The 24,043-nt window shown below is 44.6% G+C and overlaps 1 protein-coding gene across 50 annotated transcripts in view; it reads right to left on the minus strand.

Moving 5' to 3' along the window:
- MAP4K4 (mitogen-activated protein kinase kinase kinase kinase 4) overlaps positions 1-23,279 on the minus strand; it is a 183,695-nt gene extending 160,416 nt beyond the window's left edge. For all 50 annotated transcript variants that reach the window (XM_080684139.1, XM_080684138.1, XM_080684145.1 and 47 more), the window contains exons 1-2: positions 22,997-23,279; positions 22,684-22,749 (exon numbers count right to left, since the gene is read on the minus strand). In XM_080684139.1, coding sequence (XP_080540265.1) covers positions 22,684-22,749; positions 22,997-23,053 — 123 coding nt within the window. In that variant the 5' untranslated portion in view covers positions 23,054-23,279. The remainder of the gene's footprint in view (positions 1-22,683; positions 22,750-22,996) is intronic.
- Between the last annotated feature and the right edge of the window lie 764 nt (positions 23,280-24,043).

Genomic DNA, 24,043 nt, shown 5'->3' on the forward strand with positions numbered 1-24,043 from the left:
GTGGTCAGTAAACCGTGGCTCACGAGCCACATGCAGCTCTTTGGCCCCTTGAGTGTGGCTCTTCTACAAAATACCACATGCGGGCGCGCACGTACAGTGCGATTGAAACTTCGTGGCCCATGCGCAGAAGTCGGTTTTCGGCCTGGGCGAGTCTATTTTGAAGAAGTGGCGTTAGAACACTCCAGGGGCCAAAGAGCCGCATGTGGCTCACGAGCCGTGGTTTGCCGACCACTGGCCTAGTCAGTCATGCCTATCAGCTCAGCCTGTCCATACCCTGGAAATAGTCTGGCAAATGGTTAAGTACTAAACAGAAAAGTCAAGACTGAAAGGCCTTAAAATCTGGTGTCTTTCCCCCACCACCCCTGCTTACGGATTCATGCACCAGTGGAGTCCCTCAGCCTGGCCTGTGCCCTTTCGCAATCCAGGACCCCTTGGGGGATGTTGGACTGCCGGTTTTGGCCCAGTCCCCGCAGGCCAGGCCGATGGACCCCACCAGTGCACAAATCCATGCATAAGACCTCTAGTATGCATATAAGGTCTTTGGTTAATCTCTTCCCGCCCTCCCCCCTCCCCACTTCCCTCTAAGATTCATCAGTCTGTTCCAAGTTTCCATGCCTATGTGTTGAGTGTCTGCCCCCTGGTGGTCACTGCGCATCATAGCTACCGGTCGAATGGTCACTTAGACTTTTATATAGACAGACAGGAAGGATAAGAAGATCTCAGGGCGTCAGCACAAGCTAGCTATTATTTTTTTTAACACATTGCCAAGGTGTCCCTTCTCTTTAATTCAAATAAAGCATGTTGGTTCCAAAGCTCCCACACACCCAGCCAGCCTGCAACATCAGCATTTTCTCTTCTGTATTCAACTCTCCACCTCCATCCACTTATACATCACATAACAAGGGCTGATAGGTGCTCACTGGGCTGAACACATCTTGACTCTCTTCTAAACCCACCAAAACCACTGTGAAATAGCCTCAACTCAAACCAGTGGCTGGCACACTGCAGATGGCATACACCAAACCCCCATGTGCCACCCACTGAACCTGAAATCACCCAGTAATGGAGCCCATGCCAACTTTCCCATTAATAAGAGGCCATGAATTTGTAAAATAGCTCATTAATTCAAGAGTCTGTTCTCTTTCCTACACTTACATATGAGAGCCTTAACGTCAAGTACTGACACCTCCAATCCCAGCACTTGCTTTATTCTTCCTAAGAACTGAAATGCATCTTCAGACTTCATCTTCCACCACATACACAGAAGATACAATCTGGTCGTTTACCAGTAGAGAGATTTCACTTCCCCCTCATAATCGACATTTCTGGGAAGGAAATAAGCTTCACTTACTCTACTGAACAACCAATGAGAAGCCTGCAAACGGAGAACGGGTGTGCAGGACTTCCTGGGCCGGCCCCCACGCGCACTTCCTGTGGGGCTAAGCGCAGCAGGTCCGAGTTGCAGTGCATGAGCTGAGGCAGTGAGCACCTAAAGCCGAAGCAACTTCAGGCTTATTCATCACTGTGCCACTATCACCCTATCCAGTAAGTGGATGGAAGATCCTAACTTCTAGCTGCAAAACAGGACATGTGGCAACACTGCAATTAATAGTGATTAGACTTTTTTATAAAATGAAAATATTAACAATATCAGCATTGCAGCTCCATCTCAATTCATCAAAATGGAATTTTCCACAATATCCAAAACCTTAATAAAGAATGATAGGAAGAGAAAACTGACATAAGGCAAGGAAGACAACAGGTGCTTTAAAGGCTGCCATCCTCCCCTGTGCAGCGCCTGTGAGCTAGGTGACTGCAGTGGCAGGAGCCCTGGAGAGACCAGCAGAATTACCTGCAGAGCCTGGCCCTCGCCCAAACTGCTGACCCGCAGAATTATGAGCAAATGAAATGATGGTTGTTTTAAGCCAGTAAGTTTTGGGGGTGCCTATTACACAGCAAAGGCCAACTGAAAGAGGCACTTATCACCACCTGATGTATTTCTTTTCTGTCTTCTTAAGCCCCATGAAAACAAGGAGTTTTTTGTCACTTCTGTATCTCCAACATCTAGAATAGTCTGTGGTATTTCTGCATTGAATAAACATGCCATATATCTGAAGGGAAGACCATATGTACTTCTTACTAAAAGTTTTTAAAAGTGAAATTCTTAATTTATGAGTTAATAAGCATTAGTACTTTAGAGCACAAAGTTATCTTCTGTGTCTTCACTGTCTTCATGGCTCTGTTATGAACTGAACTGTGTTCAACCTCCCTGCTTTATGTGGCAAAGGCCTGACCTCCCCATAGCTCAGAAAGTGACTTTGTGGAGACAGGACCTTTAAAGAGGTAATATGGTTAAAGTGAGGTTGTAAGAGTTGACCAGGCACATGGAGACACTGGGGGTGCCCTGAAGAAGGCCATGTGAGGGCATAGAGAGGCACAGCCGTCTGCAAGCCACAGAGAGGCCTCAGGAGAAACCAAATCCACCGACATCTTGGACTTCTAGCTGCTAGAACTGCAAGAAAATTAATTCTGCTGTTTAAGCGTCCAGTCTGTGGTATTTTGTATGGCAGCTCAAGCCAATCAATGCAGGTAAGGAGTTCACATGCATTTGTTCTTGTGGCCTCACAGTGTTACCACATTCCCTAAAAAATAAAAATTATTGAAAGATTCATGGGAGAAATGTTGGGTGGCAAGTAATTTTTTGAATTGATTTTTTTTTTTTTTTTAAATCCTCACTGGAGGATTATTTTCCCATTGCTTTTTAGAGAGTGGAAAGGAGGGAGGGACAAGGGGAAAGAGAGAGAGAATTCGATGTGAGTAAGACACATCGATAGGTTGCCTCCCACACAACCCCCAACCGACCGGGACTGGGATCTAACCCACAACCCAGGGATGTGCCTGACGGGGAAGTGAATCCAAGACCTTTAGGTGCATGGGCTGATGCTCTATATGCCGAATTGATTTTTAACTCGGAAGTGGGTTTTAGTCCCATTTCTGTGACTGATGAGCTCTGTGATTTTACGGGGGTCTGTCACCTCTTCAGAACAAACCTTGGGCCCATTCTTTCACCAAAGTTTCAACCAGATAATCTTGAAACTCCCAAGTAGCCCTAACATTAAGTGAGCAAACATGGGAATAATTACCAGAATGTGCAAATGAATTCTGCAAGTGATTTAAAAAGGAGTTTCAATTTCCACTTTTACTCAGGGTTGGTTGATATCACTGTTGAACATCATAGGAAGGAAGTTTTCCCATAGTTTGTTAGTGAAAGAAAGCACAGAAATGCTATGTTGAGCAATCAGATAGTTGTAGAATATATTTCTTATATTCTTCTTATATATTTTATTGATTTCAGAGAGGAAGGGAAAGGGAGAGATAGAAACATCAATGATGAGAGAGAATCATTGATCGGCTGCCTCCTGCATGCCCTCCACTGGGGATCGAGCCTGCAAAACAGGCATGTGCCCTTAACCAGAATTGAATCCGGGACCCTTCAGTCCACAGACCGACGCTCTAGCCCAGGGGTGGGCAAACTTTTTGACTCGAGGGCCACAATGGGTTCTTAAACTGGACTGGAGGGCCGGAACAAAAGCATGGATGGAGTGTTTGTGTGAACTAATATAAATTCAAAGTAAACATCATTACATAAAAGGGTACGGTCTTTTTTGTTTTTTTTATTTCAATAGTTTTATTCATTTCAAACATTTTAACAAGAAGAATGTAAACACTAATTATTATAATTTGAAACTTCAAAAAATGGAGGAATCATAGCACAATAACATACCTTATATTGAAGATGGCAAAGGCAAAATAAAATTGCCTAACAAAGGAAAGGTACAAAAGCCTTTCAAATTAAACTTAAATATAATAAAATAATTTAAAACTAAAACAAATAGAAAAGAACAAAATGTGTAAACAGTAAATTAAACATTTTCTTTAGTGCAACTTCCAAATTATGCCCGGGACGTAGATGTAGATGGCAATGTAGACTGGGTTGAAAGGTTTTTGGTCTTTAAAACATCATCTTCAGTGGGAACAGTGTTGTTGGTCTCCTTTTTAGCTAATGCTCTGATACTGTGCTCTCCAGGGGCGTGTCTCCCTACATCACCACGATAACGTGTCTCCGCATTCCCAGGGTGATGTCGGGGGACGCGTCCGCGGGCATTACAAGGAGCCTCTGGAAGATTGAGAGGTTGTTCCTTCTACTGAATGGGTGGATATAAATCTGCCCACTCAGAAGAAGGAGCTGCGGCCCTGTTTCCCAACGTTGCCATGTTAACACTGCTGCTGGTGAAGGAGTGGAGGGGAGAGCAAGAGAACCCTCCGCTCTTTCTGCTCCGCGGGCCGATAGAACAGCCAAACGGGCCGGATCCGGCCCGCGGGCCGTAGTTTGCCCACGGCTGCTCTAGCCACTGAGCCAAACCAGTTAGGGCTATATTTCTTACATTCTTTTGAGGGGAGAGAATTTCTCTTGCTGTTTTCTTCAAAGAGCTTCTTTTGTAAGACAATATATCTCTTAAGTAGAAATATGTAGCACAGCGAGGGCATAATCTTCTCAAAGTTCATTTCTCAAAGGTTTCTTCACAAGCAGAGGAAATGCACTTTAGCAAAACCTTCCTGCCCTGCGATTTAGTCCCCATAGGTTTGCTAGGATGAAATCTGTGTTCTGGGTAGTTCCTCTTTTGCTAATATTTATAAACAAGCAGTTGGAAATGAAAACTATGCTTTGGGAGTATAAGAATAATAAATGTTAAACCTGCAAGACTTGATTGTTTAGTGATTATGTAGCACCATCCCACTTCCGAAGTGCCTTAAAGTCACCATTTTGTTTGTTTTTTATATATTTTTATTTCTTTCAGAGAGATGAAGGGAGAAGGAGAAAGAGAAACATCAATGATGAGAGAGAATCATTGATTGGCTGCCTCCTGCATGCCCCCCCATGGGGATCAAGCCTGCAGTCCTGGCATGTGCTCTAACCAGGAATCGAACTGGTGACCCCTTGGTTCATGGGTTGACGCTCAACCCCTGAGCCACAACAGCTAGGCACCATTGTTTCTTGAAGCAGCGCTCTGGGTTGGGTTTGGGTTTTATCTGTACTGTATGAGTGAGGTTCTTCAAAGATATTAAACAACCTGCTCTTGTCAGGGGCCAGCTGAGCTTCGAGACAGACTGAAATGGAAAGCTCTTGCAGTGTTTGCTATTTTGGGTTGGGGCAGGGTGATGAGAGAATAAAAACTTTTTCATTGATAATTGTCAAACTGGAATACTGGGTTAGCAAAACACATTTTTCCTTAGATGAAATATTTTAAGCATAATGAAGATTTTGGTTTAATCAAAATTTTTATGAATAAACCCTTTTAAGTCCAAGGCAAACTATTTCTCAGTGTGTTTCAAGGCCAGAATTTACTCTTATCTCGCTACACTGTTTTAGGTATGTAATTTGTACATATTCTGGAGGATTTTTTACAGTGAAATTCTTGTAAGAAATATAAAACTAAGCCAGGTAGAATTATTCTGCATCTAGATATCTGGGCTTCCAAATGGTTCTATTTCCTTTGATCTTTTCCTCTTCTGTGCTTTACAGTACTGAATTTATAGGGACACTAAGAACCTGAAAGAATCAGTGGCATTATCAAATTACTCCTTCATGCATTTGCTGATGGAAGAGGATTCAAAAATATCTCTAAATGCTCCCTAACAAACGTGTTTGGGGGGGGAGGAGGTCTATGTGATAGAAACATATGTATGAATAGACATGAGTCACAAAATTGTAAAGCTTTTAATTGAGAGAAAAAGTCCTAATTCACAAAACTTTTGCCAATTGTAAGAAAAAGGTTCTTGAAAGTATGTGCTAGGGTCAGTCATTAGTAAAAAGATGAGAAAAAAATAGGTTCATTTGAAAAACAAAGCTGGAGGACTCACACTTCCCAATTTCAAAACCTACTACAAAGCTATAGTAACCACGACTGTGGTACTGACACAGAGTAAACAGAGATCAATGGCAAAGACTGAAGAGTCCAGAAATTTAAAAAATAATAAAAAGAGTTTAGAAACCCTCACATTTAAGGTCAAGTGGTTTCCGATAAGTGTACCAAAACAATTGAATGGGAAAAGAATAGTCCTGAAAACAAATGGTGCTGGAACAACTAGATATCCATGCAAATGAGCCACATCACAACAAAAATTAATTCAAAATAAATCAGAGAACTAAATATAAGAGCTAAAAGTAGAAAACGTAAAAGAAAACATAGGAATAAATCTTAATGACCTTGGCTTAGACAATGGTATCCTAAATATGACACCAAGAGCACAAGCAACAAAAGAAATGGATAAAATTTACAAGTTTTTGTGCTTCACAGTACACCATCAAAAAAGTAAAATGTCAAAGCAAAAAATGGGAGAAAAACATTTTCAAGACATACATCTGATAAAGGACTTGTATCTAGAACACTAAAGAAATCTTATAACTCGATTTTTTAAAAATAACACAATTTAAAAATGGGCAAAGGATCTGAATAACCATTTCTCCAAGAAAATATTCACAGGCCATCAAGCATATGTAAAAATACCCAACATCATTAGTCATCAGAGAAATGTACAACAAAATCACTAAAATAAGATTCCACTAGAATGGCTACAATAAAAAGACAGAGGATTATAAGTGTTAGCAAGGATGCGGAGAAACTAAAACCTTTCACACTGCTGGTGAGAATGTAAAATGGTCTAGTTGCTTTAGAAAACAGTCTAGCAGTTCCTCAAAAGGTTAGACATACACTTACCAAGCAAGTGCACTCCTAGATACATATCCAAGAGAAATGAAAATATAGTCTACACAAAAACCTGTACATACATGTTCATAACAACATTACTCCTAAAAGCCGAAAAGCAGAAAGACCCACATATGCCCTTCAACTGATTTAACAGATAAAATGTGATATATCTATACAATGGAATATTGTTCTGCAATAAAAAGAAATGAAGTACCAATATAAACTACAATACTGATGAACCTTAAAACATGCTAAGTGAAATGACCAGTCACAAAGCCCATATTGCTTGATTCCATTTATATGAAATGTCCAGAATAGGTAAATCTATAGAGACAGAAAGTCAAGTAGTTGTAGCCTAGGACTGAGGAGAGGAAAGGGGAGAGGTAGTAATAGAATGGCTGGGGTATGGGGTTTCTTTTTAGAATGCTAAATGTGTTCTAAAGTGCAGCTACGATAGCACACTCTGTGAATATACTAAAAGCCACTGAATTATACACTTAAAATGGGTGAATAGTGGGATATCTGAATCACATTACAATAAACTCTTTTTTAAATTTTTTAATTTATTGATTTTAGAAAGAGGGAAAAAGAGGGAGAGGGAAGGAGACGGAGAGAGAGGGAGAGAGGGAGAGGGAGGCAGACATCAACTTTGTTGTCCCATTTATTCATGTATTCATTGGTTGCTTGAATGTGCCCCTGGTCTGAAACCTTGTGTATTAGGACAATGCTCTAACCCAGTGGTCGGCAAACTCATTAGTCAACAGAGCCAAATATCAACAGTACGATTGAAATTTCTTTTGAGAGCCCAATTTTTTAAACTTAAACTTCTTCTAACGCCACTTCTTCAAAATAGACTCGCCCAGGCCATGGTATTTTGTGGAAGAGCCACACTCAAGGGGCCAAAGAGCCTCATGTGGCTCGCGAGCCGCAGTCTGCCGACTACTGCTCTAACCAATTGAGCATTGGCTGAAATAAACCATTTTTTAGTGAAGGTTAATCTCCTCCTACTCCCCACTACTTCCATCAAAAAAGGAGGAGGGGTCCCACCCAGTGTGGTCACAGGTTTGATTCCCAGTCAAGGGCATGTACAGTACCTGGGTTACAGGTTCAATCCCCAGTCCTGCCGCTGGAGGCAACCAATCAATGTTTCTCACATTGATGTTCTCTTTCTCTTTCTCCCCCGCTTCCACTCTCTCTAAAAACCAATGAAAAAAATATATCCTCTAGTGAGGATTAAAAAAAAAATGTCTGAGATGAAAAATACTAGTACACTAGATGGGATTAATGGCAGAGTCAACACTGAAGAAAAAAAGATACATTGACATAAGGCATAGCAAAAGAAACTAGCCGAAAAAAGCCCAAAGTGGGGGTAAGGGAGAGCCATGAGACAACTTTAGGTGTCCTAATAAACATGTGATGGGAGTGCCCAAATGTAAAAACAGGGGAGATGAAAAAAATTTGAATAGTGGCTACAATTTTTCCAAATTTGAAACTTCTAACTAAACCCACCGATCCAAAAAGCTCACAAACCCCAAGCACAGGAAACATGAAGAGAAATACACCATGACACATCACAATCAATTGCTCAAAACCAAGGGTAAAGGGAAAATCTTAAAAGTGTTCAGAAAAAAAATACCATATACGTATACAAAGGAACTAAATGAATAGATTTCTCAGTAGAAACAATGCAAGTGACAAGACAATGGGAAAACTTTGAGAGAAAAAACAACCTACCTGTTAAAAAAAAGTTTTCAGACATACAGAGACAGGCCAGTAATCCAGGACAAGCAGAAGAGGGAAACTGAGACAGGTGGTTAAACAGCAGTGTGCAACCATCTAGAAAATCAAGATGCCAAGCAGCTGCAGCCATCTAATAAATCCCACCTTCCCTGAACTGGGGACACCTAAGAGTAAATGCTTGGCACTTCTCCTCCACCCAAGGGTAATTTAAATCACCCCAATCAGGGAGACAGCAAAAATCCAATTAGTGCCATTTGCTAACCACACCCAAGGATAGGTGGAGTTAAGAGAATAAATCTCAATGTGGTACATCAGCATAAAGCGGATTAATATTCTATTGAAATACTCCTTTAAGACCTCTCCTAAACTCCCAGCCTTTAGAATCCCTCAAAACAAAGGTCCCAGCACACTGTCCCGCCCAGGAGCACTGTGTGCCTCCCCCAGCCCGTCCTTCTCCCATAGGCAAGCGCTAAGGGACTCCACTTAGGCTTGCAACTAGGACAACAATGGGCAATGGTAGTTCATCCCAGGCAAACCCCCTGAGCCTGTCCCCAAGACCCCTTTTTCTCAGACTTCCTAATGAGCCAAAGCAGACCAGCAGAGGCTCATTTCCCCAGCCCTTCCTTGTCTCATTGTTTAATAAACATCCTCTAAAATTCACCTGGACCTGTGCTGTGAAATTCTTCCTACATGAAGTGAAGAACCCACACACCACCAGCTGACTCTAGGCAGCCGCTCGCAGAGCCAGTTCCCCTTTCCTGTAACAATACAAAAGCTGAAAAAAATTCATCCCCAGCAGTCCTGTATTACAAAAAATGATAAAGTAAGTCCTTCAGGCAGAAGAAAAATGATACCAGATAAAATGTGGACCTATACCAGAAAGGAAGAGCCCCAGAAATACAAACCACATGGTACTTACATTAGGGTTTGTCCCTTACTGTGTACATCTTTTTCACCAATATATTTTGAGATTTATGATATATAAAAGTAAAAGGTATAACAAAAATACTGTAAGGCAAGGTAGGGAGAAATGAACATGATACTATTATAATGTTCTTACATTGTACATGAAGTATTTATCATTTGAAGATAAACTGTGACAAGTTAAAAGTATATACTATAAACCCTAAAGCAACCTACAAAGTAGCTAATAAGCCAGAAAATGGAATCATAAAACCACTCAATTAATCAATCCAAAAGAAAGCAGATAAAAGGGGGAAAGACAAACCACAAATGAGAAGAAAATCCACAGCAGAAAGACATGAAACAAAATACAGCTCAAGAAGGTCCTACAGGCCCTGGCCGGGGTCTCGGATGGCTGGAGCGGACAGCACAAAGGGTGTGGACAAAGGGTGTGGACAAAGGGTGTGGGTTCGACTGCCAGGCAGGGCACATATCTAGATTGCAGGTTCTAGCTCCAGTTGTACGGGAAGCAACTGACCAGTGTTCTTTCTCTCTCTTTCATTCTCTCTCTCTCATGACTAAACATAGCCTCGGGGGAGGGTTTTTAAAATCCTATTATTTAGTATTTTAAGTCACTTTTTTCATATAAGTGAAAAGGAGAATATATATTTTCAACTAATTGTGTAGCAAACTAATTCAATCTTGGTGTTGACTGATAGAGGCCTTTTTAAACAAAATAAGACAAAAACAATTCACACTTTGATAGCTAGCAAAGGCCATTTTGCCAGCATTATTAGAGAAAGGTTAGAAATATTTCATGTGATATAAAATTTTTTCAAAAAAGCCCACAAAACCATTTCACTCAAGTAAGCTTAGGAAAATAAAATTACCTTTTGCCTATATTATCAGAAATAAATATAGCACCTAAAAAGAAATGCTTTAAAAACTCCGCTCTTTAAATCGTTTCCGTGTATATTTGAACTCCAGAAACTCATTAAAAAATATGTGAATATCAGCAGCACCACTGCCGCCACTTTACAGAAGTGCCTTCTGCCCCAAGGTCCAGGCGAGCAGCGGCTCAATCAGGTAGTCTCTACTGTGCTCCCTGAGGGGCAATGTGAGGACCCCATATTCCAGATAGGAGTCCAGATGTTGCTGAAGCCACTCCTCCACAGCACCTCTCTGGGGACGCTGAGGGTACTAAGTGGATCAACTGTCAACTCCTCACTGATGCAGGATGAACACCACAGCAGCACACACTGGAGGGAAGGCCTCCCAAGGAGGGCTTAACTGAAAGGGCCGCCATTACCATAAGCAATGACACCCCCTCCTATCTTTATTCAAAGTTCTCTCAACCAAGAGGATGAGTTATCAGCTCAAGGCTTGTTTCAACTACAGGCTGACTGTCCTTGCTCCCAGCCCATCTGAGCGGCATCCAGAGAACCTGAATTTAAATCACAAAGCTTCGCCGTGCACACCTCCTCTACTCCATCAGATCCGACTTTGTGGCACACCCCACCCGGCTCTTCTCCACCTGCAGTATCATCCTCTTCAAATTGCCTGCTCCGTGCTCTTCCTCTTCCTGTCACCAGTGAGCAGACCTGGCCTGGCACTGGAGGAATGATTGACGGGAATCTTGCCTAGCAGAGCAGGCTCAAAATATCCAGACAGAGGAACACTAACCCGATACTCAGTCCCCAAATCACTAGAGTAAAAAGCTGAACATCCACAAGTTTTTTCTGGAAACTAAGGGAACAACAAGAATGGATGCAAGAGCATACAAGGTGGGCAAAAGAGGTTTAGAGCTGTGAGTACAGGAAACTGTTTATCCTTATATTATTACTTACTAATTATTGTATTATTTTCCTTACGAACAACTGTAAACTTACACGAGCCCCACCCTGTATAGACAACATACAGAGAGCGAACAAACACACTCTAGTGTGCCCACTTCCAACAGAAGGCCTGGAGTTGAAGGCACCCCCTCGCAGGTGAATGAAGACACTCAGTGGCCTGTGTGTCACTTTAAGGCACATCCTCACCCTAAGACTTGGTGCCCGACGTGGGACCCAATAAACTGTGTGCCCCTTGGATATACTGCCCTAACTCAGGTCACAGCTGTCTTGACTTGAGATCTCAAACTGAACGGTCATAGAACTGCACAGCCATGACATGAAGAGGGTCCCAGAGCACTGAAGGGCCAGGGTTCTGGTTGCCAGCAGTGTTCTGTTATCATCACAGCAGGCAGGAATGAAAGCTCCAAGTACAAGAATTTTCCAAAGGGCACTATTATTAAATTTAATTAGATTGTACCTGAGTGCAGTTAAGTCCCTAATAAAAGACATCATAAAAGTACTTTAGAATAAACGATTTTAAAAATACTCTAAAGGCACACTGGAAGCGAATCAAATGAGTAATCGTATTCCCCATATGTAATATAAGAAATCCTTCTTTAACTTGGTATCCATCTTCTGACCAAAGAGAATAGATTTTTTTTGTTTGTTTTTCTTCTAAATCCTGGTGAGGCCCAGTGTCTGCCTGCGATGAAGGGAACCCCCGTCTTCAGCACCACATGGCAAGTGGTGGCTACTACACATGGAATCCCCCAAAAAGCGCAAGAAGGAAAAGCTGTTTCAGCCTCGTTCCTGATACCTGACCTCACAGACCTCACTGATAGCAAACAGTTTGTCTTCACAGGGATCAGAAACTGGATTCACAGTCAAAGAAACGACTTAAACTTATAAACCCCCAGTGATGCCAGCGGGGAAGGACAGAGAGGCAGCGTAAGATGGCAGGCAGGGCCACAGTGCCCGCGGCATCTGCTCAAGCGATGAGAAATGGGAAGCCCCGCAGATAAAGCTCCACTCTCTCTCCCTTCATGAAGACCCCTCGGTGCAACCCCACGAAGCAGCTCCTCCGTACAGGTCAGGATGCCAGGACAGAGTGGAACAGCCAGACCAGACACAACCACCACCCGCCTCAACTGGGGGAAACAGCCAGCCTGCAGCGCCATACCCATACTCTGGAAACTATTCAGCAATAAAAAAGGAATAAGCTACCACACTTAGCAGTACAGTGAACCTCAAAAATATGATGCACTGTGGAAAAACACAAGACACCAGAGACCGCTTATTGCATGATTCCAATTATATAAAATGTTCAAAAAGGCCAATTTATAGGGCAGGATTAGTGGTTGTGTGGAGCTCTGCACTGGAACAGGGATTAACTATAAATGAATATGGGGACCTTGCTAAGGTGACAAGAGAGTTCTAACACTGATTTGGGGTGATGGCTGCACCACCCAGTAAATTTACTAAAAATCACTGAACTGTAAGCTTGCAATGAGTGAACTTCATACCAGTACCTCCAAGAAAGCTGTTTAAAACAACAAAAGCAAACCTGCTGAAGGAACTTCTAAATCTCTCGAAGGCTTGCTCAGGTAGCGGCAGGCCTGGTAAGGCTCTGCTCTGCATCCTGCCCCTCTCCCATTCTCATCCTCACTGCCCTGGGCCTGCACCTCCCAAACTGAGTGTAAGCACAGAGGTCAAGCACTAAGGCACTGCTTTATTCCTGGTTTTGTTTTCTGTTGTTGCTGTGGTTGTTTTTGTTAGTTTTTGTTCTGGATGAAAAACAGCAAACACCTGAGCAAAATCAAAGAAGTTTAAAGTCAAAGATTAGATTTCTAGTAAACCTCTAGGTTGTGGACTGATCACAGGATTCAGAGGGGTTAATTCAAATAAAAATTAAAAAAAAGATTATAAGAAGAATCTCTATATATAAAAGCCTAAGTGACCATTCGACTGTTCAACTGGTAGCGATAACACGCACTGACCACCAAGGGGCAGACACTCAACACACAGGCATGGAAACATGAAACAGACTGATGAATCTTAGAGGGAAAGGGGGAGGGGGGAGGGCGGGAAGAGATTAACCAAAGATCTTATATGCATACTAGAGGCCAAGTGCACCAGTGGGGTCCCTTGCCCAGGCCTGCAGGGACGGGGCCAAAATCGGCAGTCCAACATCCCCGAGGGGTCCTGAATTGCGAGAGGGCGCAGGCCAGGCTGAGGGACCCCACTGGTGCACGAATCCATGCACTGGGCCTCTAGCAAAGAAATAAAGGGGAAGAGATGACATCAGAGGTGATTTCTAAGATGTTTTGACAATTTAAAAAACAGATGGAGTGGTAATCCATTCAGTGAAGAGGAAACCTTACAACCTAAGTGGGTACTGAGGGTACCAAATGGAAGGCAACTTGCCCCACAGAACCCTGGGAAGATCGTCATGTGGAAGCACTGATCCCGGTGCAGTACTCAGGAGGACTGGTGCTTAGGGAGGGGGCCCCGGTTCCATCTACCTCCTGCAGGTCGGAGAGGCCACCCCACATCAGCCGCACCCCTGGAGCCCGAGGTTTAGTCCCTGCAGAAAGGAAGGAAACATGTTCTATGAGAGGACACGCGGCAAAGTCGCGGACACAGCTGAGAAGTCAGCATGTAAGACCACAGGCACTCAGCTCCTTTCTCTGCCCTGAACCCCAGAACTACAATAAACAGATGGAGAGACCCTGAACAGGAAAAGTCTCTGAGTATTACTCTTAGAGAAAATGACCCCCCAAAAAAGGCCTACAGATATTTAAGAGTGGGGTTCCGAGTCTGTGATCATGTGCTGATCCCAACCTGTCCTTCGGACACTGAGGACTACCAGCAACACCCTCCTGCACCTGCACACTGAGCCTCCGACCCAAGTCTAGCGCTGGACTTCAAAGACATGCAGTCATGAACCTCCAGGCATTTAAGGAAAATCTTCAGTGTTAAAGACAACAACCAAAATAAAGAGAAAAAAATGAAATCTGGGTGAAACAGGGAAAAATGCAGGAGCACAAGAAAACCATACAAACAAACATAATCTATCTCAATTTCCTCAGAGAGATAAGGACATACCCACGAAAGAACAGATGCAGTTAAACAAAAAAGTGAGTGATGCTCTAATTCAAAATTCAATAAAAATAGTGAAATGTAAAGTCAGAGACATCTCATAATAGCAAAGCAAAAAGACCAAAAGATATATATAATAGAAGAAAAGATAGGGAAAATCAAAGAGGTGACTAACATGACTTCCAGAAAGAGAAAGCAAAGAAGTTGGAAGGGAAAGACAAAAAAATTTCTCAGAAAAAAGGGGCATCTCCAGATCTTTAAAAAATTAACCAAATACTTAGAACAGTAAATGACAACAAGACACACTCATAAAATCTAATACCAAGAATAAAGATAACACCCTAGAAGCTTCCCAGAAGAAGTTTAAAAGGGGTCATGCAAAAACAACAGAGCAATGTTGTATTCAAAATTCCAAGAAAAAAGGATATTCAACCTAGAATACTGTCGCCCACACAGCTGGCATACAAATCCCATATAAAGAAATAGTAAGAACATTCCAGCCATCCAAGGACCTTTACAGCCATGCACCTTTCTTACAAAGCTACTGGAGAATGTGCTTCAGGAAGATGAGGCAGCAAACCAAAAAAAAGAAGACTGTGGTATCCAGGACAGAGATGTTCCAGGTCAGCAGCTAGGGACCAGGTCTAGGGGAAACCACACCTGGCCAGCTGTGAGATAAAACAGTGGAGTCGATAGGTTATCTGAAACACTTAATCATCTGACTTATTTAAGCATTTGGAAAAATGGGCATTTGTATATCTTTTAAGGCAATGCAATGATAAGTACACAGAAAACTGGGCTAATGAAAAGTAAGGCAACCTGAGGGGGAAGAGTGTTTAAAAAAGGAAATGCAATCCTATTAGGCTGCTTGGCTCAGAGATAAATGGTATTTACATAGTCATGATAATATAAGCAATTATCATATTAACCCAAGATAATGATATACTTATTCATTTAAGGGAGATGAATATAAGAGCTAAATCTTCAACTACCATATAACTACACTAGCAGTTCAACAACTGTACTGTCAAAAGTCAGTAAGTATATAAAACTGATGAATTAAGAAATAACCACATAAGCACGTAATTTAGCAATATGGTAGTAAATTTCAGATATAGCACCTAAAAGCATTGAAAACAAATTCCTCTTGGGACTAGAATAACTACTCCGAGTTCTGATTTGAGAATTTTAGCATCACTAAATTGTAACCATGTGCTTTGATGACTCTGATTAAGTTTTTTAAGGCCCTACTTATCATATCATGAGAATAAAGTTTTTAACTCATAAAGTAAAAGTGACTTTTTCTTTTCATTATTTAAATTGAATAGAATAATTTGTCCAATATTTGGCCAAAACTTGAGATTCAGTGCCCCAGGATCAAAGGCCAATTAGGCATAAAGCTGTCAGCAGCATGTGCCTGGCTCCCTACTTCTTCAGGTGGGAGAACACCCTGGTGTGGACCGTGGCCCCCAATTCTCCAGCTGGTTAATGCAGCCGATCCCCCGAGAGCGCCAAGAACCCTGGGCACAACCCACCTGCCAGGTCAGTGCTCTTCCAAGTGTGGTCTGGGGCTGTGGAACACAAAGTTGTCTCAGAAATTGAGAATAACTGTGTGAAAACTTTTATAGCTATTGACAGGGCATCTTGTATGTCTACTTTTTCCTTTCACTTTTCTAGTTATTGTATTACAGCCCTGCTGAGGCTGACACACCCACTGAGTCTGAGTGGCTGTACTCGGGAAAGCAGACATTCTGGGAGGCAGAGTGGATGTCCCATATTTGGCATTTTTCATCCAGTTCATGCCCCTGCTCCCAAATTAAATAGTAAATATATCTTAATATTTTAACACTGGTAATTCCAACTGGTATTATAAGAAACCCACTTGAATTCCCAAAAATCTGTAGTAAATATTCAAAGCAATTACTTGCAAGTACTTTATAGGATGACCTGTGATCATCTATGTATCTACTTGTGAAAGAAACAAAGTTTTTAAAAGGTAAGGTAGTGCCCTGGCCAATGTGGCTCAGTTGGTTGGAGCATCGTCCCATGTACTGAATGGTCACAGGTTCAATTCTCAGTCAGGGCACATACTCAAGTTGCTGGTTCAAACCCCAGTCATGCAGGCAGCAACTGAACGATATGTCTCTCACTTATAAATGTTTCTTTCCCTCTCCCTTCCTCTATCTCTAAAAAAGAGGGAAAAAAAAGAATGAGAAAAACATATCCTTGGGTGAGGATTAATATATATATGTGTGTGTGTGAGTGCATATATATACATATATATGTATATATATACATATATATACACATATATATACTTTTTAGATGCCATATATATACATATATATGGCATCTAAAAAGTAAGATAGCAACCTAAAGTTGTTTCAACCATTAAAATTGTCACAAATCCTAGTTTGATTTTGAGAATTTCCTGTGAAATCCTTGACTCTAACACAGTCAACTGCCAAGCAGTCTGCATTTGTGCGTGCTTTTACTTCCATGTCCATGACAGACCTGCATATAAGAAGGGAGTGGGCCTTCCAGGGTCTGTCACGGGTCAGTGCAGCCTCTGGCCCACAGTTCTGTCAGGACCAGACCACCTAGGGCTAAAAGCAGTGCACCTGTGCAACTATCGCAATCTTCTACTCTCTGCCAAGTTCTTTTCAATGACTGAGATACAAAAAAATGACAGCATTGATACTAATGATAAGAAGCACAGGCATCACACAATACAACTGCGAGATGGAAAACATCTGATGCTCTAAGACAGTGGTTCTCAACCTTTCTAATGCCACAACCCTTTAATACAATTCCTCATGTTGTGGTGACCCCCAACCATAAAATAATTTTCGTTGCTACTTCATAACTGTAATTTTGCTACTGTTAATGAATCGTAATGTAAATATCTGTGTTTCCCAATGGTCTTAGGCTCTACAGCAGCAGTTCTCAACCTGTGGGTCTTACGCTCTACAGCAGCGGTTCTCAACCTGTGGATCGCGACCCACAGGTTGAGAACCGCTAGCAGGGTCGCCTAAGACCATCGGAAAACACAGATATTTACATTACGATGCATTAACAGTAGCAAAATTACAGTTATGAAGTAGCAACGAAAATGATTTTATGGTTGAGGGTCACCACAGCATGAGGAACTGTATTAAAGGGTCACGGCAGTACAAAGGTTGAGAACCACTGCTCGAAGGCCAGGCAATTCCTTCGCTCAAACAGCTATTCACAACCAGTGACCAAGTATTTACTAACAGAGCAAAGAAACAAAATAAAAGACCATGTATGAACTTCATGTGTCCAAGCATCCATCTCTAAGTTAAAATGTACTTAGTTTATAATATTTTTAGTTCCCTGGGAATGAAACTCCTTAGATGATTTCCCCTTGACTTAGCACACCTGTTCAGGGATACATTATCGCAAAAGTAGGATGGATTATTTCAAAAATTCTTTGCTCTTCCAGGATCAGTTCAGAATCTACAAACACACAACACTGCACCAAAAATGCCCTCAGATAACATTTTTTGATTATGTCAATATGGAGAAATACTCATATATCCAATATTGGTTAAGAAAAAAGGCAAAATACAAATCCGCAACTATGCAAATGAACACATATTTATCACAAAGTTTCAAGCAACAAGAATTAAAAACCCATCATCAGCAGGGCTTTACCTGGTGGTTAGATGTTCCTGATTTAGTTGAGTTCCAAAACAATTTTTGGAAGTTTGGGGTTGATATTTCTTAAGAGGTGCACACCAACACGTGTTCAGCAGGGCTGGTTTCCTCCCACCTGACAAGTCCGGAATCCTTTCCACATTAAGGAACTCTATCCCGAACAAGTCTGTACAGGCCACCCCGTGGCAGGCCAAAGCGCCTCCTAAGGAAACATCTACTTCTACAAAATTGGTTTTGCCCCCTGGGGAGAACATCTGGTTAAGAACAAAAGATGGGACAATGGGAAGATAACATTTAGATAACTCCTCACAATAGTCCAAGTGCTTGCTTCAAAATTTATATGGCACTTTTTTGGTGAGCATTGGAAAGTGGTTTTGGCACTTTCACAAGTTCCAAGGCTCCTAATCCAGTGGGCAAGCAGTGCACCCATTTAAAGGGCCACACCAAAGCCTGTGGAGAATGAGCAAATTCACCAAGTTCAATGGAGCCCAGAGTCCACTCCCTACTCTTGCTCTCACTCTTGCTCTACCAGCACTGCCACCACCGCCTCCCCTGCTCTCTCCTGGGCTGCTATCCTAAGTGAGCCATCTTTCCTGTTCCTTTCCAAAACATCTGATCACATCTCCTACTCCCAAGGACCTCAAGCCCAACAAACTCCAATGGCTCCTCAATGCTCAAAGAATGATATCCCTCCTCAAATCATGCACAAGCAACCTCTCCCCGAGATGCCCACTGCTCCCTGACCCTCCTGCCACTCCCAAAGGTCACCAGCAGCCTTCCGGCCATACAACCCCTCCTCATCGTCCTCCAGTGAATGAGGGTGACAGCAGGAGCACAGTGCGGACAGTGGCAAACTCAGTGCTGGTGCTGCTGACCATCCTCCGGCCAGAGAACTCTCCTCCTCTGCCTCCCGGGCCAGGATCAGACAGGACCAAGGGGCTCGGTCCTTCCTGGGAGTAGCTCTGACCGCAGACACTTCACCCATTGAGCTTCACCCTCTCTCCCTCTCACTCCCTCCAGTACCTCTCCAGGGGCAGGGCCTTCCTTCTCCAGGTCAAGACAATTTAAAATACCAGCCACTGTATCCTCACGACATATACAATAACAGCAGTTACCCCAAGAAAAAAACAAAACAGTCAAAGTATTTAAAATAATAAAATCCAATGTAACATAAAAGGAATTTTGATTTATTATTTCTGGTTTTTATTTTTCAGGCTAGCACTTTCTCCCTTCGATTAAAATAATTAAAATTCACTATATTTACTCAACATGCACAAGATCATCCTATAGCTACTTCTGTTATATGTGGTATTATGAATAAAACACTGCAAAGAGAAATTCACAAATATTTTTAAGTTTTAATTTATATGCGTGACCTTCCCTGTGAGCCCTCAGAAACCTAAGGCAAAAAATAAATTCCTCTCAACAAAATATATCCTGTGTTTCAACTCCTTTTTTGAGATACAGGTATACACTGTTCAACTATACCCAGACTACATACTATTTTTTTAGAGATAGAGAAAATTATAAACTACTAGGGGCCCAGTGCACGAATTCATGCACCTTGAAAGGAACTGTGGGCCACAAGGCTGCAGTGGGCACAGGAGTGGGTGGGTCTCGCCCCATCCTCCGCGCCCCCCCATCAGGCCCCTCCCACCAGGGCCCCTGGTCCCCTGTCTGCCAGCAGCCCCGTTCCCATGTACTGACAGCGCCAGCCCCGCGCACATGCACTCACGGTGTAGAGCGATTGAGATCTGGAGCCAGCAGTGGGTGCGAGCGGGGCGGACGCCAGCAGCAGGTGCAAGTGCCAGGCAGGACCGCGGCGCATGGGAGCAAAGAATTTTCAGTAACCACCAGAGGCTTGCCCCGATGACAGCGACCAGCACCGCCTTGGTTTGGCGCCCCCGCTCACTCACTCCACCATCCCGCTGTGTTCTGCCATGTTCCATGCTCTGCCACCTCCTGCCGACACCCGCCATGTTCTGCGCGCGCCCCCCTAGTGGTCAGCGCACGTCACAGCATGGGTTGTTCAGATGTTCTGCTGTTCGGTCTATTTGCATATTAGGGTTTTATAGATATAGATGCCAAAAAAGCCATTTTCACAGAACATATCAAAACTCAAAAAACTCCCTCACATATAGTCTTCTCAAAATAAACAACCACTGTTGCTATAACATAAAAAGTTCATAGAGAAAGTGAAAAACAGAAAAACTTAACAATGAAATAAATTAGGACTATGGGTTGTTCAGCTTACAGGTGTTTTACCTAAAACTGCTTTAAGAAAAAATAATTTATTTATAAATAGTCAAAATATTTCCCAAACTCTGATGCTATTCACACTGCGAGATGTTTAGCAGCAATAAACAAATGCTAAGGTGTTAACAACCAAATCCCAAAACTACCATATACAAATCATGCCAACAAATACCCTAAACAAACTCCTATGCATAATAGTTCTAGAAATTACACATTTGAAGGGAGAAGAAAACTGAGACGTTAACTGTTTCTGCTATCTCCACCACCACTAAGACTTAAACTTCCCAGTGCATAACAATTAAAGAACTTCTGTGATACTAAGAAAACACACATGAAACAATCAGGAAAATGTGTGAGAAGGCTTTGTGATTATCTACAAAACAAAAAAAAGTACATTCTGAAGTGTTTATGGGTGAAATGGTTAAGATAAGGTGGGAGGAAGACCACAGATACATATTAGTCATGTGCTGGTAACTGTTAAACTGAGTGAGTAATCTATTCTCTCTCCTTGTATATGTTGAAATTTTCCAAAGTAATAAAATAGAACTGTTGGTTAGCAAAATCTTAGGCACTATTTTGTTCATGATTGTATGCCTCTTCTGCAGATTTTTTAATTCCTTAGGTTTGCATAATTTGAGATTTTCTCCTCAAAGGTACAAACTCTGCAGTCAGAGAGCTGTGTCACTGCCAGAATCCCAAACACTTTCCAAATGCAGTGCTCAGGGTCTAGAAGCAGAGAGGAAATGCAGAGGTAAAAGCCAGGAACCTGCTACCCCTGCCACAAAGACCTCCCACCTCTTAAAGCCATTCACACATCCAGGTTCCAGTCTTTCTTTTTCCTTATGGTTTAACCGCAGACTGCCGGCTTCTGGTTTACTTCACCACCCTTCCAAGCTGACCCAGGAAGACACAGACAACCGACCACTGTGTGACCAGGTCAGAGACAAGCGCTGGTTCGTTCACTTGGAAGAGTACACTCACCACTGAGATTTGGCCAGAAAAAGGGGGTTAGAAAAAAACTGACTCCTTCTTAAACAAACACTGGGGCGGGGGAGTGTTATAGCCCGTTACCAGGCCACTCAGTGAACCGCAGCACAATCTTCTCCAAAATGTTCCAAAGGCGTCCAATTCAGGCCAGCCCAGGCGGCTGACTTAACAGGGCTCCCTTTCAAACTCAAAAATCTGGCCTGGGCCCCAACAGCTAAACAACAAAACGCAGGCTACTCCACTTGCGATCACCTAAGAACACCTCCAGGCCCGTCTACAGCCCAGGCCGGGGAACCCGGGGCTGGGGCGGGGGTTCAAGTGGCAGACAAACCCTCTCAAAAAGCAGAAGGCAGACAATAGGCTCCATACTTCATTTGGCCGAAAAAAATGTCCAAGTCAGCTTCCAACCCCTCCTCCATTTCCAATGAAACAATGACAGTTCTTCATGAAAGGCCACAAAGCCCTGCTTCATGAGGTATTTCTTCTTTCAACCGTGCACCCTCTCACAGCTAGGAAACATGCCCAGTGCACATAACTTCCAGAAAACGTTTAATAAGAAGAAACGATCATGATGCGGAGCACCTAACACGGTGCGTGGAGTGCTCCAGGCCTGCGCCTCCGCTCGGCCGCGGCCCCAGCCCCGCACTCCCGCACGAGCGGAGAGGACGCGCCAGGAAGGCGGAGGCCACCAGGTGTCGGCGTCAGGCCGCTGGGCCCCCGGGTTCGGTTCGATTCGGTTCATTTGCGGTGGGGCGGTGGGTGTTAGGAAAGGAAAGGCCTGGGTGGGTGTGAAAGCTGGGCATCCTCTTTACTCCTCGCCCTCCCTCATTTCTGTTTCAATTACACACCTGTCAAACAGGTTATTCCTGGAACTAGATTTTATAATCCTCACACGGCAATTCTTCCGGCTCCTGTGGCCCAAACACACGCCCCTCCCTTCTGCCCCAAGATTGTTTCCGTCAACAGAACGATGTCTGATAGTTATAAAGTGTCACCACTCTGCACCTCGGGCCCTTGGCAAGCACTCAAGAGAGGAAACATGAGTACAATTTTCAAGGCCAAGGCAGTGGTTTAGGATAATCACAGACAAGGCCTTCTATTCTGAATTTTAATTAACACACACGCAGAAGGCCAGATTTGGGAAAAACAACAAAATGAAGGCTGTCTTATGAAAAAATGTCTTCCCATTTCAGCACAGTGAGTGCCTCAGAGTGCAGCTCGTTTCCTTATCTCAAAGCCAGGAAATGAGGTCTTCTGAGGCCGGTCTGAATATTCGCTCTGTTTCAGAGCAGGCGGCCTGCAGGAAGCCCCTGCCAACTCCGGCCGGCGGCGTGGCCTCGGGCGGCAGCGGCTCAGCAGAGTCCCCCGTGAAGTTTCCACGCACGGGAAACAAAGAGGGTGCCCACACTGACCTTATAGACTTGTCCGTAGGTGCCATTGCCAACCACTTCCACCAGCTCGAAAATCCCAGCCGGATCCTAGGCGAGAGCAGGGAGGGGTTACCATCCGCGAGCAGCGAACAATGAATCAATAAAGCGGGGCCGCTGCAGACACAGGGCGGCCTCGAGGAGGTGGGCTCCGCCCGGCGCGCTCGCCTGAGCCGAGGGCCGGGAGCCGGGGCGCGACCCGCCGCCCGCACCCGCCCCGCGCCCGGCCCGGTCCGCACCCGACGCAGGCAGACAAAGGGGCCGCGCGCCCGCGGCTCTGCCCGGCGCGGCCACTCACCCGCAGGGCGGAGAGATCGATGTCCACCAGACTTTTCGCCGGGGAGTCGTTCGCCATTTTCCCGTTCGCCCAGGGCGGGCGTCGGGAGAGGGTCGGCCGGAGTCCGACTGCGAGGCCGGGGCTGGGGGCTGGGGGCGGGGGCGGGGGCGGGGGGCGTGCGCGGGCGGCGCTCACACCATGGTGCTCGGGCCCCGCGCGGCGCCTGCAGACTGGCCGAGCTGGGCCGCGACGCCGGGAGAGCCGAAGAAGGAGCGCGAGGCCGCGAGACAAAGCTACCCGCGCGCGGGGCGGGGCGGGGCGGGGCTGGCGGGCGGGACGTGCGGGGCTGGGCGGGGCGGCGAGGGGCGGCGAGGGTCCGGGGCGGGGAGTGTGGGCGGGCGGGAGGCGAGCGGGCGGGGCGGGGCGGGGCGGAGCGGCAAGGAGCCGGGGCGGGGCGTGTGGGCGGGCGGGAGGCGAGCGGGCGGGGCGAGGGCCGGGCCGGGGCGGCAGCGCAGGGCGGAGAGCAGCTCCCTCGCCGGCTCCGGCTGGAAAGCCGGGCGAAAGCGCTCTCACCGCAGCCCCGCCCCAGTCGCGGGGCGACGCCCGGGGGACGTGAAGAAGCCTTAGGGGGCGGAGAGGTGCGGCCGAACAATGTCCGGGCTGCGGGAGACGCGGCACAGGGGTGCACTAACAAGGAGCCGGGACTCAAGTGCAAGAGGCTCCTGTCCCATAGGACGCGAAATGGGTGTACCTTACCCAGGGCGTCCTCTCTTCCTCCTCACTCCCGCTCATCCCCATCGCCTTCCCGCACCCGGATTCTCTACTCTCAAGGACCCTCATTTCTGATTCCCCACATGGTTTTCTTGTCCTTGCTCTTCTTTTCCAGGCCAACTTTGTGACCTGGTTGTAGTTGGGGGATTCGCTGAGCATTCCTTGCCTGCCAGGTCCCCAAACTGTGGGTGGAAAGTTTCCAGAACAACTTCTCTAACTGCCAGATGCTGAGTGTGCTCAGGTGTCTGGGGTCATGGGCACTAACCCAAGTTTTGTGCCTGGAGATCATTAAAGATC

This window comes from Plecotus auritus (assembly GCF_963455305.1).
Source record: "Plecotus auritus genome assembly, chromosome: 8".
In the NCBI taxonomy this organism is placed as follows: domain Eukaryota; kingdom Metazoa; phylum Chordata; class Mammalia; order Chiroptera; family Vespertilionidae; genus Plecotus; species Plecotus auritus.